Source organism: Vipera ursinii (assembly GCF_947247035.1).
Source record: "Vipera ursinii genome assembly, chromosome: 1".
In the NCBI taxonomy this organism is placed as follows: domain Eukaryota; kingdom Metazoa; phylum Chordata; class Lepidosauria; order Squamata; family Viperidae; genus Vipera; species Vipera ursinii.
Window position 1 is genome coordinate 319,301,680 of NC_139512.1, and position 15,735 is coordinate 319,317,414.

At 42.9% G+C, this 15,735-nt stretch overlaps 1 protein-coding gene across 1 annotated transcript in view; it reads right to left on the reverse strand.

Moving 5' to 3' along the window:
• LOC310633081 (two pore channel protein 1-like) overlaps window positions 1-13,888 on the reverse strand; it is a gene marked incomplete at its 5' end in the record, with an annotated part of 32,790 nt that extends 18,902 nt beyond the window's left edge. The window contains 5 exons of the mRNA XM_083350694.1: window positions 242-358; window positions 4,642-4,770; window positions 5,245-5,359; window positions 6,592-6,674; window positions 13,754-13,888. Coding sequence (XP_083206820.1) covers window positions 242-358; window positions 4,642-4,770; window positions 5,245-5,359; window positions 6,592-6,674; window positions 13,754-13,888 — 579 coding nt within the window. The remainder of the gene's footprint in view (window positions 1-241; window positions 359-4,641; window positions 4,771-5,244; window positions 5,360-6,591; window positions 6,675-13,753) is intronic.
• Window positions 13,889-15,735: the final 1,847 nt, after the last annotated feature.

The following is a 15,735-nucleotide window of genomic DNA, read 5'->3' on the forward strand; positions in this document are numbered from 1 at the left end:
GGGCTCAACAATACCTTATTTAATGCTTCAGCTTTCCCAAAGGTAGGCCAGGTTAAGCCTGCCTATTTGCACAGGAGAGAGAGAGAGAGAGAGAGGAAGAAAAACAATTTCAAAAAGAAAGATGAAAATAGCCTCTAAAGCACACAATACACATAACAGCAACATTATTTACTAACTGTACAGTTAATATTAACTGTATTTAAGACTGTCAAATAAGAAAATACACCCTCTAGTTTCTTACCTGACGACTCTCTGCAAAGTTTATTAAGAAGATGGGTCTCAATGGCCTGGACCACCTAACACCACGAATGTTCAAGGCTCTAAGAGTGCCATAGATAATTAGGTCAATCAATGTCACCTAAGATTTGGAAAGAAGAGGAAAAAGTGACTTACATTTAAGCAATTAAATTTAAACAAACACTTAATGACAGGTAGGAGTCTCTTTTCCAATAAGCTGAAAATAAAATCATGCTTGTGCATTTAGATTTCATACACAAGATATCACTGTGTAAGAGTGAGAATTTGACCTCATAAAATGGTAAATTTGGGTCTTATATGCCAGAGATTTGTGCTGGTATCCACAAAGGGAGCAAAGTATAGGCCAAAAGCGTTAATGTTTAGTTGCTGGGTATTTAGACTCAGAGGGATGCGGTGGCTCAGTGGGTTAGGACGCTGAGCTTGTCGATCAGAAGATCGGCAGTTTGGCGGGTCGAATCCTGAGTGCCACGTAACAGAGTGAGCGCCTGTTACTCGTCCCAGCTTCTGCCAACCTAGCAGTTCGAAAGCACGTAAAAATGCAAGTAGAAAAATAGGGACCACTATGGTGGGAAGGTAACAGCGTTCCGTGTGCCTTTGGCGTCTAGTCATGCCGGCCACATGACCACAGAGACGTCCTTGGACAAGTGCTGGCTCTTCGGCTTTGAAATGGAGATGAGCACCGGCCCCTAGAGTTGGAAATGACTAGCATGCATGTGCGGGGGAACCTTTACTTTTTACCTATTTAGACTCAAAGCTGTATTGTCATTCTTCATGTCTTCTCCTTTCAAAAATGTGCAGAAATAGAATGAGATAAGGACTGTAACTTAGTTTACATGCAGATTCTGGAATCCAGAATGAGCAGGTTGCACCAATGATTCTCTACATGACTAGATTAAAAACCTTTCACTATTATTGTACCAGGTCTACAGTTTAAAACAAGGGTTTGTATAAAGATTACAACAAAATGCATGAGAGGTTCACTTGAGACCTTATAAAGCAGTCTCCTTGCACATGCATGAATCCAGCCTAGATATTTTAGAAAAATTTGAGTTCCAGATAATGAAAAGTGATAAGCACCTTTGAGTAAGCACCTTTATGCAACCAAGGTCAATCCAGCTTCAATCCACTACTGAAATTATCACTATTGCTTTCATTGCCATTAACAGAAACTTCTTTTGAAATGTAACATTTGCAAGTACAGTGTTTGTTAGATTAACACACTTCTCTCTTATCCCAAAGCACAGTAGTTACACATGCCTAATCATGCTAGTACAATACACAGTATTATGCACCGTACTATATGCATGTACTATATAAACAGTAGTTATATGTGCTGAATTGCAGCAGTTTAAGCAAACAAGAACTGGTGTACAAACATTGCATCAAAAACTATAGCAAAATAGCTCTTTTTTGGCTGTTATCCAATAATTTTAAGTAGTTGGTCTAGTTATCCATCACTAAGCCTCCATAGTCCATAGGCAATGTTTGGAACTGATATGGATCAATTCACAATATATGTATAATAGATTGAGTGCCGCCACATGTTTGTTGGACCCGTGTCCCTCCTGGCTAGTTTATGCGGCTCGGGAGGTCACACGAGGCTGGCTCCAGGCAATGATTAATGCTTCTCTGAGTGAGGGGTGCTTCCCTGCCGCCTTGAAGGAGGCGGTGGTAAGGCCCCTCCTCAAGAAACCTGCCCTGGACCCGGCCATTTTGAATAACTTTCGTCCTGTCTCCAACCTTTGCTTTCTTGCAAAGGTTGTTGAGAGTGTGGTGGCACGTTGGTCCTGGAGGAAACTGAGTATCTGGATCCATACCAATCGGGTTTCAGGCCCAGGTACAGCACGGAGACGGCATTGGTCGCGCTGGTGGATGATCTCTGGCGGGCTCGGGATAGGGGTTATTCCTCTGTCCTAGTCCTATTAGATCTCTCAGCGGCTTTTGATACCATCGACCATGGTATCCTGCTGTGACATCTCCGGGGGTTGGAAGTGGGAGGCACCGTTTTATGGTGGTTCTCCTCCTACCTCTCGGGCCGTTCGCAGACGGTGTTGGCAGGAGGACAGAGGTCAACCCCAAAGCCCCTTCATTGTGGGGTGCCTCAGGGGTCGGTCCTCTCTCCCCTCCTGTTCAACATCTATATGAAGCCACTGGGCAAGATCATCCGTGGTTTCGGGGTGAGGTATCATCAATATGCGGATGATACCCAGCTTTTCATCTCCACCCCGAACCAACCCAGTGATGCCCTTGACGTGATGTCCCGGTGCCTGGAAGTGGTACAAATCTGGATGGGGAAGAACAGGCTCCAGCTCAACCCAGCCAAGACCGAGTGGCTTTACATATCGGCATCTCGTGTAGTCCAAGATCTTCCATCTTTGGTTATGGGGGGAGAGGTGTTGCCTCCTGTTGATAGGGCGCGCAACTTAGGCATCGTCCTGGATGCACAACTCAGTTTAGAAGATCATATTGGAGTCATGGCCAGGGAGGCATTTGCACAGGTTCGCCTGGTACGCCAGTTGCGACCCTATCTGGACCGAGATGGTTTATGTACGGTCACTCATGCACTCGTCACCTCCCGGGTAGATTACTGCAATGCTCTCTACATGGGGCTGCCCTTGAAGACCACCCAGAGGCTTCAGCTGGTGCAGAATGCAGCCGCGCGGGTTGTGATGGGAGCATCCCGATACTCCCATATTATACCCCTTCTGCGTGAGCTGCATTGGCTACCAGTTGCCCTCCGGGTGAGATTCAAGGTGCTGGTTCTTACCTATAAAGCCCTACATGACTTAGGCCCGGGATATTTGCAGGACCGTCTGCTGCCAGGAACGTATTCCCATCACCCTGTGCGCTCACACAGAGAGGGCCTCCTCAGGGTGCCGTCGGCCAGACAATGTCAGCTGGCGACCCCCAGGGCGAAGGCCTTCTCTGTTGGGGCACCTGCTTGGTGAAATCAACTCCCCCGGGAGCTCCGGATGGCCCCAGACATTCGGTCCTTTCGCCGTGACCTTAAGACATATCTTTTCCAACAGGCCGACCTGGACTGATGATAATGGGGTTTTTAATTATGATTTTAAATGTTTTTATTGGTTTTAGTGGGACTTTGATACAATTTAATTCTTTTTTAATATTTAATTCTTTTGTATTTTATTGTTGTTAGCCGCCCTGAGTCCTTCGGGACATAGGGCGGCATACAAGTCTCATTATAAATAAATAAATAATACTAGTGACACCAGCATGCCTTTAGTATAAGCAACATGCCAATACAATCAAAAGATGTGGTGGTCAACCCAGCTACTACAGGCAGGTCCTAGATCTATTTTTATTTATTTAAAACATTTATATGACCACCCATCTGAAAATCAAATTTTAGTCGGGTCACAGCAGATCGTCTGGTAGAATTGTGTGATTAAAATTCAACAGTATGATCTGAGTCATTGTATACTGAATGACAAGCTTATATATATTAACTTCCCAAAATCTCAAACCAAAATAGGCTGCCCACCATTTCTCCACGGTGATGCAAAATATCGTAAAACAGCATGAATTTTCATCCATTTTCCATTATTATGTTATGATTAAATTTATATCCCATTTTTCTTTAAGGAGCTCAAAACAGCACATGGGAGGGGGTGGTGGCATGTTCTTCTCTCATTTCAATCGCATAGCAATTACAAATATGGGTCAAGAGGGGACTTAACTCATCCAAAACTGACTGCAGCACCATCAGCATCCAAGCAGAGAACCACTATATGATGCTATAGATCAGGGGTGTCAAACTCAATTTCATTGAGGGCCGCATCAGCATTGTGGTTGCCCTCAGGGGGCCGGGTGGGTGTGGCCTGGGTGGGTGTGGCCTACTGGGTGGGCATGGCCTACTGGGTGGGCATGGCCTACTGGGTGGGCATGGCCTACTGGGTGGGCATGGCCTACTGGGTGGGCGTGGCTAAAGTGCATATGGACTATTGGCCAGGCATGGCCAGCTCTACATTGTTCGCATCAAGGGTGCCTATGGGGGTCTGAGCAGGAGTGGGACAGATCTGAGGGTCTCTGGGCCAGGGCCAAGGCAGTGGGGGCCGTTCCCTCACTGTTTCTAGGATGGCTTTGCGGGCCACATGAAACCACTTTGCGGGCCGGATCTGGCCCCCGGGCCTTGTGTTTGACATGTCTGCTATAGATCTTTCAGTGTCAACCAGTGGATCCAAATGTAGACATGTTTAAAACAAATTTAAGTCAATAACATTATTTGTTCATTTTGTATTATTTCTAAGCTTCCAAATTCCAACATAGTACCTTAATTTCTATTGATTTCAAAAAATGATTTCATCTAAAACTGAGACAACCAACTATTTGCAGAAGGCAAATGCTGTACAAGCTAAAACCCACCAAGACTGTCATCATGATGCAGATGTTCTTTGTATCTTTCCAGAATGTATTACGATGTGTAACGTGTGCAAAATGGATGAGTCTTCCAAAGAAGACAAAAAGACATAAGACTTCAATCAGTGATGTCATCTATTGAAAAGAAAAATAAATTCAGAAATAAACAAATACTAAATCCAAGTTAAAGGAGGAAAATTGATTATCATAATGACCATGCTTAAGATTGCTTTAACACACACACTTCTCTGAAGTTCTTGGTGCTCTTTGAGCTTTGTTGTTGGTTGCAAACATTTTATTACCTCACTTGGTAACATCATCAGTGCAAGTGAGTGTTTGCATAGAATAGCTTGTTCTGCCAGTTTTGGTGGAGTGTGGTTTCCTCTTTAGTGCCTTGATTAGAGAATTGTTTTCTTTTGATTATTTGTCTGATGCTGATCTCTACTTATCTACTGGCTGCTAAAGGGAAGGCACTCTAGCCTTGTTTGCTTCCTAAATTTGTTATTGTTTTTTGAATGATGTGTAAACATTGTTTATCTCTATCTCTACACACACTGTTACACCTTCTAACTTTCAAGTGTTGCCTGTTATATGTAATCACATACTTACCAAGAAAGGAAGTAGGTATACAGCTGGCTCTTCAAATAGTGCAAGTGCCAGGTCTACAAAAATGAAGAAATAAGTACCTACTTGCATGGCCCAATGGTTATAGAGATAATAAAGCCTGAGTAAAAAAACATATGGAAATTGGAACATTGGTAAAAAAAAACCCAAGTAGGTTCAAATAAGAATCCTTAGCTTGTTCTAACCATTAAAAAACTGTAACTGTAGATATTGCAAAGACTATGAACTTGTTCTGCAACAAAATATGAAACATTGCTCTCAACATGTCATAAAAGTGACTCCTTGATATTACTCTGAAGTCGTTTCTAGGTAAATAAAAACATGTCCTTTCCAAATTTAGGAGAAAAACTACAAGAAAAGCTGAGATTGCATATGTAAAAGATACCTATAAGAAATATTACGTAATTTCTGTCCCCGATTTCATGTTACTTCTGAAGGATTCTTAAGTCAAATAAATCAAATAAATGAATGAAATGAAATGAAAAGATCCTATTATTCCAATACTCAGAATAAAACACCACCACAAACCATGATTAAAAAAGAATCAAACTGCACATTTAAAGGTCTGGAAAGGTCTGGATGGAGGAGGTCTTCTCTGACCCTGCACATAACAGCAAAGTATAGAGTATCTTCAGTAGAATATGGCACCAGCCTTAGCTTAAGACCTCCACAAAGACCTTGATTGTGAATAATTGAAAATAACAGGGCCCAATTACCTATTAATATCTTATCCACTGTAGCTGAAACCCACTAGATCTAAACTTGCAATAAAACACAGGACAAGCTATGGAGAACTTGCTCTGGCAAAACACAACAAAATAGACATTAAGCAAGTGTCCTTGGGAAGGATATCTAAAGCTGCAGCAGCCCTGTTAGTTATTCATCCCTCTGACTTACAAAGAGGGGTGCAGTTAGGCCTTGAACAGTGACTTAGCTATGCTACCAAGTACATGGGGCATATTTAATTTCTGGCCTTTCTCAAACACTTGAGAATCTCAAACCTCAGAATCGTAGACCTTCACATTACTCAATCAAACTATACTGTATACAAACACACAGAGAGACTCAGAAAAAAAGCGAGCAAGTACTTTGAGTGATTATTACTTTAACTTTACTTTAAAAGAGTAGCAATTACGTTTAACTACATTTGAACCCAAATGTGAAGGAAACTGGACTGAGACAAATCAAGCACCAAAAGTTAATTTCATTCAATATGAGTAATGCTTATTCAGTTTAAAAACATCTTTAGTGATGACTGAGTCTTAGGATGCTTATGCTTAATAATATATATCTTTACACTACACTTCAGCATTGTTATAGCCCTGGTTTTACCTGATCGCCTTTGATGAAGTCTCAAATGGGATGTTCCTATTATATTGGGCGTCATAGACATATGCTGCTGCCAAGAGAAGGCTCTATCGATAAAATGAAGAAATAAAGTATATTCAGTGTGGGTGAATTTTGAGGTAGATTAGCTTCTTAACAATCTTCTATGCATTTTTTGTCCCTTCAGAACCTGCTAAACTCAGCATTGCTTATTACTGGCTACTCTATGAAATGCAAGTTGTAATTCAGCAATTTCTGTAAAGCTGTAAGTTCGTCACGTCTATCCTACAATAGCATTTCATTCTTTTGTTACTAGAAGGTAGTACGATTACAGCATAGTATATTTCAGCCCCAGCCTTGCTATAGTTAATGATATGACTCAGTGATGGAAACATTTATTCACAATATAAATGTGGTGGCTATGTATGAGTGATGGCAGAGTTTATTTTCTATAAGAAAGAGTTTGCTGAATATGTGACATTAATCCTGCGTCCACATCATGAGTAGTAAACTTCATTAAATTCAACAGATCAGATTCATAATTCAACATTCACAGGACTGCATGATAAACTAACTTTACCTATGTCGTCTAAAGTTTACAGCATAAAAATACACAGGATTTAGAGCCCTTTGTGATGTCTCTTGGAAATCAGTCTGAACATTTAAGACTGACATCCTGTCCTAATTCAGAGGGATCACAGCAAAACATTTACTGATGATTTACAGTCCTATATATCAGCAAGCACTATGCAAGACAATAATAGTAGAGATTGCTTTACCTGCATGGTTTAGTTATTAAAATGTAATGATTAACTTTTTTATTACCTAAGTAGTGGTCTTGGGGAAAAAAAGTCTGGCACAAAAGTTCTGACTGTTCAAAGAGGTCATCCTATTTAGAATGAGAGTACAAAGCAGAAGATGGAACTGAGCATAATTTTGTTTTGTGCTTTTTTCATCAATGCAATATGTGTGGGTGGGTGTGAGTGTGTGTATCTGAAATATATTGGACAATGCAACCATTCCAGAGACACCTGGTTTTAGCAACCTGGGGGACTTTAAACTAAAAATTGGAATTTAGTCCAGCTGCTGTTTCAGCCTCACTGTCATACTCAGAAACTCCTTGAACCAGCAACTCCCAGAGAAGAGTGGACAATCTGTGACCCTCCAAATTTGGCTGTACTTTAACTCTCTGTTGCTTCACTCAGCATGAACCAATGTGAAGAATGCTGGGAATCAGAATTCAGCAGCATCCAGTTCATTATAGAGCTGTGGTGGAGTATTGCAGGCTGAATCTGCTCACTACCAGGAGTTTCATCCTGACCAGCTAAAGATTGACTCAGCCTTCCATTCTTCCAAGGTCAGTAAAACAAGGACCCCAGATTGTTGGGGGCAATATGCTGACTCTGTAAACTGCTTAGAGTGGGAGGTAAAGCACTATGAAGCAGTATATAAGTCTAAGTGCTATTGCTATTACAGCTTAACTTATTAGTTTCTGAAGAAAGAGGTCTCTCTTGAATGCAGTGAAGAAAGTTTGAAACAGGAGCTGCAGATAATGTTCTCATCTACTGTGGGTGTAAAAACCCTGATTTTTTTTTTCAACCAAAGGAATACGCATTTTAGAGCATGGGTGTCAAACTCGCCACGTCAGGTGATGTATCGCGACTTTTTTTACATTGCCGGAGCTAGGGTGGACGCAGCCTCCACATGATGCAACTGGCCCACAGGCCGGCAGTTTGATACTCCTGTCTTAGAGGAATAAAGGTATCTTGTTCATTAACTAATCACACTCATTAGTCACTTGGCATCCTTAATGGAAGCATATGGATTCCCTTCTAGATGAGCCCTTGTCACTGCAGAATGATGTAGCATCTTTCTATGAGCATGCAATACTGTAGAGGTCAACCCCCAGTTCTTCTATAGCTACAGTCTCTGAGAAAGATTCCAAAGCTATTCCAGCAAAGCCCCATTTCAGATGTCCAGAAATAAGAACCGGGAGGAAAAATCAAATGAATGCCACATCTGGCTTCTTTAGATTACAAAGACAGCTATTATTGCACAAGTATTTTTTTTAAAAAAAAATACCCTTCTTTTAGAGCAGAGTTGGAAAACTCCCATCCACTCTTTCTACCCTATTTTGATTCTCGTTTAAAATGTCAAAGGCCTGCAGCTTAACTCATCAGACTGAATTCTCCCCCAACTTTGTAGCGACCTTCTGCTCAGACATCATTCCCACATTTGGATGTGTACCTGAAGCTACCCAAGCACCCAAGACTACGTTAAGACAAGCAAACATTCATGCTATATCTCAAGCTTGATGACAGGGAACAGAGCATACATGTGATGTGTAAGACCAGCAGTCTTACCAGCAGTCAAGTGCTTGTAATACCTGTGAAATTCAGAACTATTGATAAAACCCATATCTTAAACTCCAAAGTAATCTCAAATTGTATGTCTGATTTAAACACTACTAAACTAGGGACGCAGTGGCTCAGTGGGTTAGGATGCTGAGCTTGTCGATCAGAAGGTCGGCAGTTTGGCGGGTCGAATCCCGAGTGCCGCATAACAGAGTGAGCGCCTGTTACTTGTCCTAGTTTTTGCCAACCTAGCAGTTCAAAAGCACGTAAAAATGCAAGTAGAAAAATAGGGACCACTATGGTGGGAAGGTAACAGCGTTCCCTGCGCCTTTGGCGTCTAGTCATGCCGGCCACATGACCACGGAGACGTCCTTGGACAAGCGCTGGCTCTTCAGCTTTGAAACAGAGATGAGCACCGGCCCCTAGAGTTGGAAATGACTAGCATGCATATGCGGGGGAACCTTTACCTTTTACCAAACTGACAAAAACCTTTAAAATAAGGAACAAAGTAACAGAATAAAAGAGTTGGAAGAGACCTTGGGAAGTCTTAATAGTCCAATCCTCTGCTCTGCTCAAGCAGGAAACCCTATACCATTTCAGATGAATGGTTGTCCAATCTCTTTTTAAAAACTTCCAGTGTTGGAGCACCTACAACTTCTGGAGGCAAGTCTGTCAACATCCAGCTTGAGTATCCAAGTCAATCCACTGATTAATTGTTCTAACTATCAGGAAATTTCTCCTTAGTTCTAGGTTGGCTTGCTCCTTGATTAAAGCAACATTTTTTTGGAAATCCAGTATATGTAAAATATTTGCTCATACTTTTGCTTTATTGGCCTCTTTTCATTTACAGCCTCATTGTCAAGAACAAATTATATTTTCATCAATGATGGACCTCAGAATGAATATATATTAGCTTCTGTGAAACTTTATGCTCTGATCAGATTTCAAACTTTACTGTATTGTGGAAATGTATTGTACCATAGTATATCATGCATATTATCCGTTTACTTTTTAAAATATCCCATTTATTGAAGCTGCCAGAATACAAACCATTTCAGTTGTTCCTTTGGAAGCACTTCAGTTTGAGAAAATTGCAGATATTAGTATTTGGGTGGTAAATTTCACTATAGTCAGAAGCAAGGGAACACAATTAACACTGTCTATGCACTGTCTTGGGTCTATGACAATTCGCCATGGCCATCTCACCATGGCCAGTTTGCCACTATCAATTTACTGTGGCCAACTTGCTGTGGGACAAAAGTTACACTAATATCAAAGAAATGGTGGGATAGAATCTTTTAAAAAAGGATGCAAAAAGAGGGACAGAACAAAATGTGAATGACAAAAATTAAAATAAATGTTTATTTTAAATAATTAAATTGAATTGTTAAACTGTCCCGCAGCAAGTTGGCTGTGGCGAATTGTCCCATTCCGCATTGTCTTTTCTCCCTCCCCTTTACAATAGTTACTATTTAATTTGAAAAAAACCCAGAAATATTAATTTATCACATACAACTGTCTTATTAAGTGAACTAATATTGCCTCCTTTGTGAGTTTCCAATAATTCAGTAGGTAGCTGTCACAACGATGCCCATGTATATGTGGCTTTTTCCCCACTGGAACAATATAGGATTCAACCCAGGACCAAAACACATGCTTCAACCTATGGCCCTTGCCTAACCAAGCAAGACAATGGTGAGCCAGCAACAATCTGATTTATTTGTCCATTCTATGTTCTGATTAGAGTCAGTTTGGTATGGGGGTTAAGACATCAGGGTAGAAACCTGAAGACCACGAGTTCTATTTCTGCCCTAGGTACAAAAGACAGCTGGCCAGTCATTCTCTCTCAGCCTTTGGAAAGAGGTAATAGAAAATCACTTCTGAAAAACCTTGCCAAGAAAACTGCAGGGATTTGTTCAGGCAGTCACTAGGAGTCAACACAGATTTAAAGGCACCCCTAGAAAAAAAATAAAAAATGTTACTATTATATTTTGCTATAATAACAATAATACTCCACTAGTTACAATTGATTGAACAGTCTTGAAAGTGATGTAAATGTCCAGGTCTGGATATGGGGCTTCAAATGGCCTGCATAACAACGTGACAAGAAAAAAAAGCCAAGTGCAATTGGGTTTTGACTCTTATCAAGAGAAGTGTAGTTTCCCAATCACTGAATCTAACATGCATTTTATAAGAGTTGGTGGAACCCCACTTTGAGAATTGCATCTGAACGCCACTCTTTAAAAATGAATAAAAACACTAAGTTCAGAGAAAGGCAATGAGAATGTGCAAGGGATTGAAAAACCATGTCCTGAAAGGTGATATAGACATAGAAGAACTGTGTGTGATTTTGAAATAAGGCAGCCAGAAGGTATATAACATTCTGAAGAGGTATCACAAAGAACTATCTGAGAACTCAAGACAGAGCTTACAGTACTGCATGAATTAAACCAATAACAGCATCCCACCTGCAACATGAAACAGTGCAACCCATTCACATTCAACAAGCTCAGGCAAATGCCTAGGGCAAAAGAATCACACCGGTCTCATCAGTCTTTTCTGCGATTAAAGGTAGTCAAATGCCTATTTGCTGTTTTATAGTTTGAAAAAGATCACCCTTTTAAAAAAAAAAGGAATCTGGAAAAGAAAGTTATTTTCTGTGGTGTAAACAAATCAAACTGCTGAAGAAACGTTTGACAAAATCCAGTTTATTGTAAGAAGGAAGCATTCCTGTGATGGAGAAGGCATTTTTGGCCTTTGTGGCAGTTTCTGCTTTCAGTTAAGACCTTTGCAAAACAACCAGCAAAACAATAAAAGAATCTTAAAGTATTTTTTAAGTAAGTAAATAAATAAATAGCTGTGTTGGCTTACAGGGGAGAAAAAAGCCAGCAACTCATTTCAACTAGTCAAAAACGCATAAGGCTATGGGTGTTTCTGAATTCATTAGAGATGTTCCTTTTTGGGCCATCTTCAGTCTGCAGCACACACCCCTGAAATGAAGGTGAATATACATATATCCTAGGATAATGCTGCAGGACGCAATCTGGGTCGGTCACCGAGGCCTTCGGACTCATGCTGAAGCCCATCTTCAGGGAATTTCTTTCTACCAAAATGTGTCTCACATCTTGGGATAGGTACATTCTGCTAGACCAGGGGTAGGCAACCTTGGCTCTTTCATGACCCGTGGACTTCAACTCCCAGAATTCCTGAGCCAGCTCATGCTGGCTCAGGAATTCTGGGAGTTGAAGTCCACGAGTCATGGAAGAGCCAAGGTTGCCTACCCCTGTGCTAGACGCATTCTGCTAGAGCAGGGGTGTCAAACTCAATTTCATTGAGGGCCGCATAAGCATTGCGGTTGCCCTCAAGGGGCCGGGTGGGTAGGGCCAGGGTGGGCGTGGCCTGATGGGTGGGGCGTGGCTAGAGTGTGTATGGCCGACTGGGTGGGCATGGCCAGCTCTACATCGTTCGCATCAAGGGTGCCTATGGGGGCCTGGGCAGGAGTGGGACAGATCTGAGGGTCTCTGGCAGAAGGAGGGTCTCTGGGCCAGGGCCAAGGCAGTGGGGGCGGTTCCCTCCCTGTTTCCAGGATGGCTTCGCGGGCCACAAGAAACCACTTCGCGGGCCGGATCTGGCCCCCGGGCCTTGTGTTTGACATGTCTGTGCTAGAGGGAAGTTCCCAGAGGATGGGCTCCAGAACAAGTCCAAAAGCTCGAAAGACTAAACCTCTGGTCCCGGCGAGCAACCCAGATTGGATCCCACACACCCCTGGAAGTCTATGATGGGGCAGGATCTATTACAAGCCTTAGAAGAATGGACTGTCAAAAGAGGCACCAAAGGCAGGCCGATAGCTTTCTTTACCTATGCCAGACCTCAGTTCCCATCCTTTGTAAACTGGCTGAGAAAGGGCAAACAAACCGACCGTAAGGAATAATATGAGGAGGCTGCCCGGCGAGGAGCCTCGCTTTCAGCGTTCCTTTTACTGCTAAGCTTGTAAGCCGCCCTGAGTCTTCGGAGAAGGGCGGGATATAAATGGAATACAATCAATCAATCAATCAATCAATCAATCAATCTTCGGCCCACCCAACCAAGGGCTCCGGCAGTGTCTCTACTTGAGCCAACAACGCGACCCAAGGAATGCGGAGCAAATCTCTCCTTCGGCTTGTCGGAACTCTAGTACTACGGCTGCAGAAAAGTAGCATCGAAAATACAGAGCAACAACGGAGCCCTCCAATCCGACACAGGCCTCCCCCTTCACCCCCACTTAAGGACAAACTTTTCGTCGTCCGTTAAGGGCAAACTTTTCGCGGCATCCCCCAACGAACAAAAGCTAAGTTTTGCTCGCCTGACAACCGAAGCGGAGGACGGCCGGGCAACCGACACAATCCCATCCCAAGTGCGAATCCTCTTCAAAGGCGGCCCGGGGGATGCCAAAGAAACGGTACTATTTCAGGGGTCTTCAAACTTGGCCCTTTTATGACTTGTGGACTTCAACTCCCAGAATTCCTCAGCCAGGCAAGCCTGGCTGAGGAATTCTGGGAGTTGAAGTCCACAAGTCATAAAAGGGCCAAGTTTGAAGACCCCTGCCTGAGCTGCTCTGTGCAAAAAAAAAAAAAAAAAAAGGACGCTGCCTAGGAGAGGAAAGTAGCTTACAAGGCATTTACAGACGCTAAAATAGCACAGCCCCGGGGCGGGGAGGAAAGGGTTGACGAGAACCTTCGGCGTAAAGTCGGGCTAGCCGAGCGACGCAGAAGCTGGAGCCCCTCGAAGCTGTGCCCCCTCTCCCCCCCGTTAACAGGCACTCCGAGGTGGGCTACCTCCTCCTTCGCCGCGTCGCCCATGGCTGCTTTAGGCGGGGCCGCGCCCGGCCTCCCCGACGGCAAGGCAGCAGACGGCAGCGGCGTCGCCTGCGTCGGAGGAGCCCCCGCTTGACTTCGACCCAAAGGCTCCATCGCGGAGCAGCCCGAGCCGAGGAGCTTTAATTTCCCCGGGCGCACGTGACTCGGGACGGCGGAAACAAGCTCAGAGCCTGTTGCTGGGGGGGGGGGGGCGGGATGGCGGGAAGGGGGGGGGAAAGGAGAGCGCGGGTGAGGGAACGTTGTACTCCGTGCAACTTGTGAGTGTGTTCGTGTAAACCAGGGGTAGGCAACCTCGGCTCTTTTATGACTCACGGACTTCAACTCCCAGAATTCCTGAGCCAGCTTGGCTGGCTCAGGAATTCTGGGAGTTGAAGTCCGTGAGTCATAAAAGAGCCGAGGTTGCCTACCCCTGGTGTAAACCCTAAGGCAAAAATTGCTATTCCAAACCAGACATTCTTTAGATCAGGCGACTGGATTTCTTATCGTCTTGATCTCCGAGGCGCGGGATTAGGATTGTTTTGCCTCCTCTAAGCCATCATCGATAGTGGATTCGTTTTCTCTTCTTCAGAGGAAAAGTTGGCGGGTAGTCAACTACTCGGGGGGGGGGGGAAACCCGACAGTGGGGACAATTGATTCCAGACTTCATGTATGTAAACCGTACTTGAGCGCTCTTTCTCCTACCTTTCGCCAAAAGGACTCCGAGGGGACCAGAAATTGTAACATGAGGTTGAGATAATAGAGCCGATCACATAGAACGGCTTGTGGGGATTGAACTGCAAGGGAATTTGAGAAAGGGAAGTGAAAAAGGGAAGTGTCAAATCACTGTAGGCAATTAAACAGATTTTTTTAAAAAAATGTGGTTGTATGTTTCAGTGTAACAGTTGACAGCCTTCCTCAAGCTGCAGCCTTTCAGCTATATGAGGACCCAGATTGTTGGGGGCAATAAGCTGACTTTGTAATAATGCTGTTTGGGTGTGTGTGTGTGAAAGCCCTAATAAGCAGGCATATACATAGAATGAAGGCTACTGCTAAGCTTGTAAGCCGCCCTGAGTCTTCGGAGAAGGGCGGGATATAAATGGGATTAAAATAAAATAAATAAATAAATATATGGATCTCTCCTAATTTCCCTTCGTTGTTTCCTACATTAAGCCCAACTCACTTAGGAAGTGAGGACTAACCAGAAGATATGTACCTTTCATTCTTTCCTGGAATATGAAAGGATGAGCTTCTTCATGCAAATGAAAAAAAAGTGTCAAGTATCACCTCTTGCTTTTTTATTTTTATGGCATTACAGTAAAACTGCTTCAAAGGAGAGTTCTGATGGATCAGCTCAAGAGATCCATTCATTCAACATCCTGATCCCAAAAGTGGGATCAGCATCAGTGTTCTCAGTAGAGATGGTGACTTGTTATGCCATCACACCAATTTGCGTCATGTGGTGATATGTTATTAGATGCATGATATTGTTGTGGATTCTGCTGGATAGTTAGTGGTCTGCCTAACTGACATACTTCTGGCAAAGCAACAGACACATTTTGCAGGCAATATCCCCCCCCCTTTAGCTACTTAGCCTCAGTTTGTTTTGCTTATTGCATTAAACCTCAATTTAAAAAAAAATGTTTGAATAAACTAATGTAATCTATGTTTATATGGTAGTAAGCAGTCGTAAATAGTTACAAACCATCACGAGTGTGTTTGCATTAGAGTTAAACCATGAACAAATAAGTTATAGTCTGTTTAAAAGCGATAGATATACAGCACAGGCATACTTGGCAGAAGGCCACACATTACATTTTTGTTGTCTTCTATTTTAAGAGGGCCCAGAAAGAGGAATTCCAATATCTAGCATTAATTATACTAATCAATGACACAGCTTTCTGTATTTCTTTCCAAATGACTACATTTCCCTTGTATCTAAGAGCCAAGGCATGATTGAAATG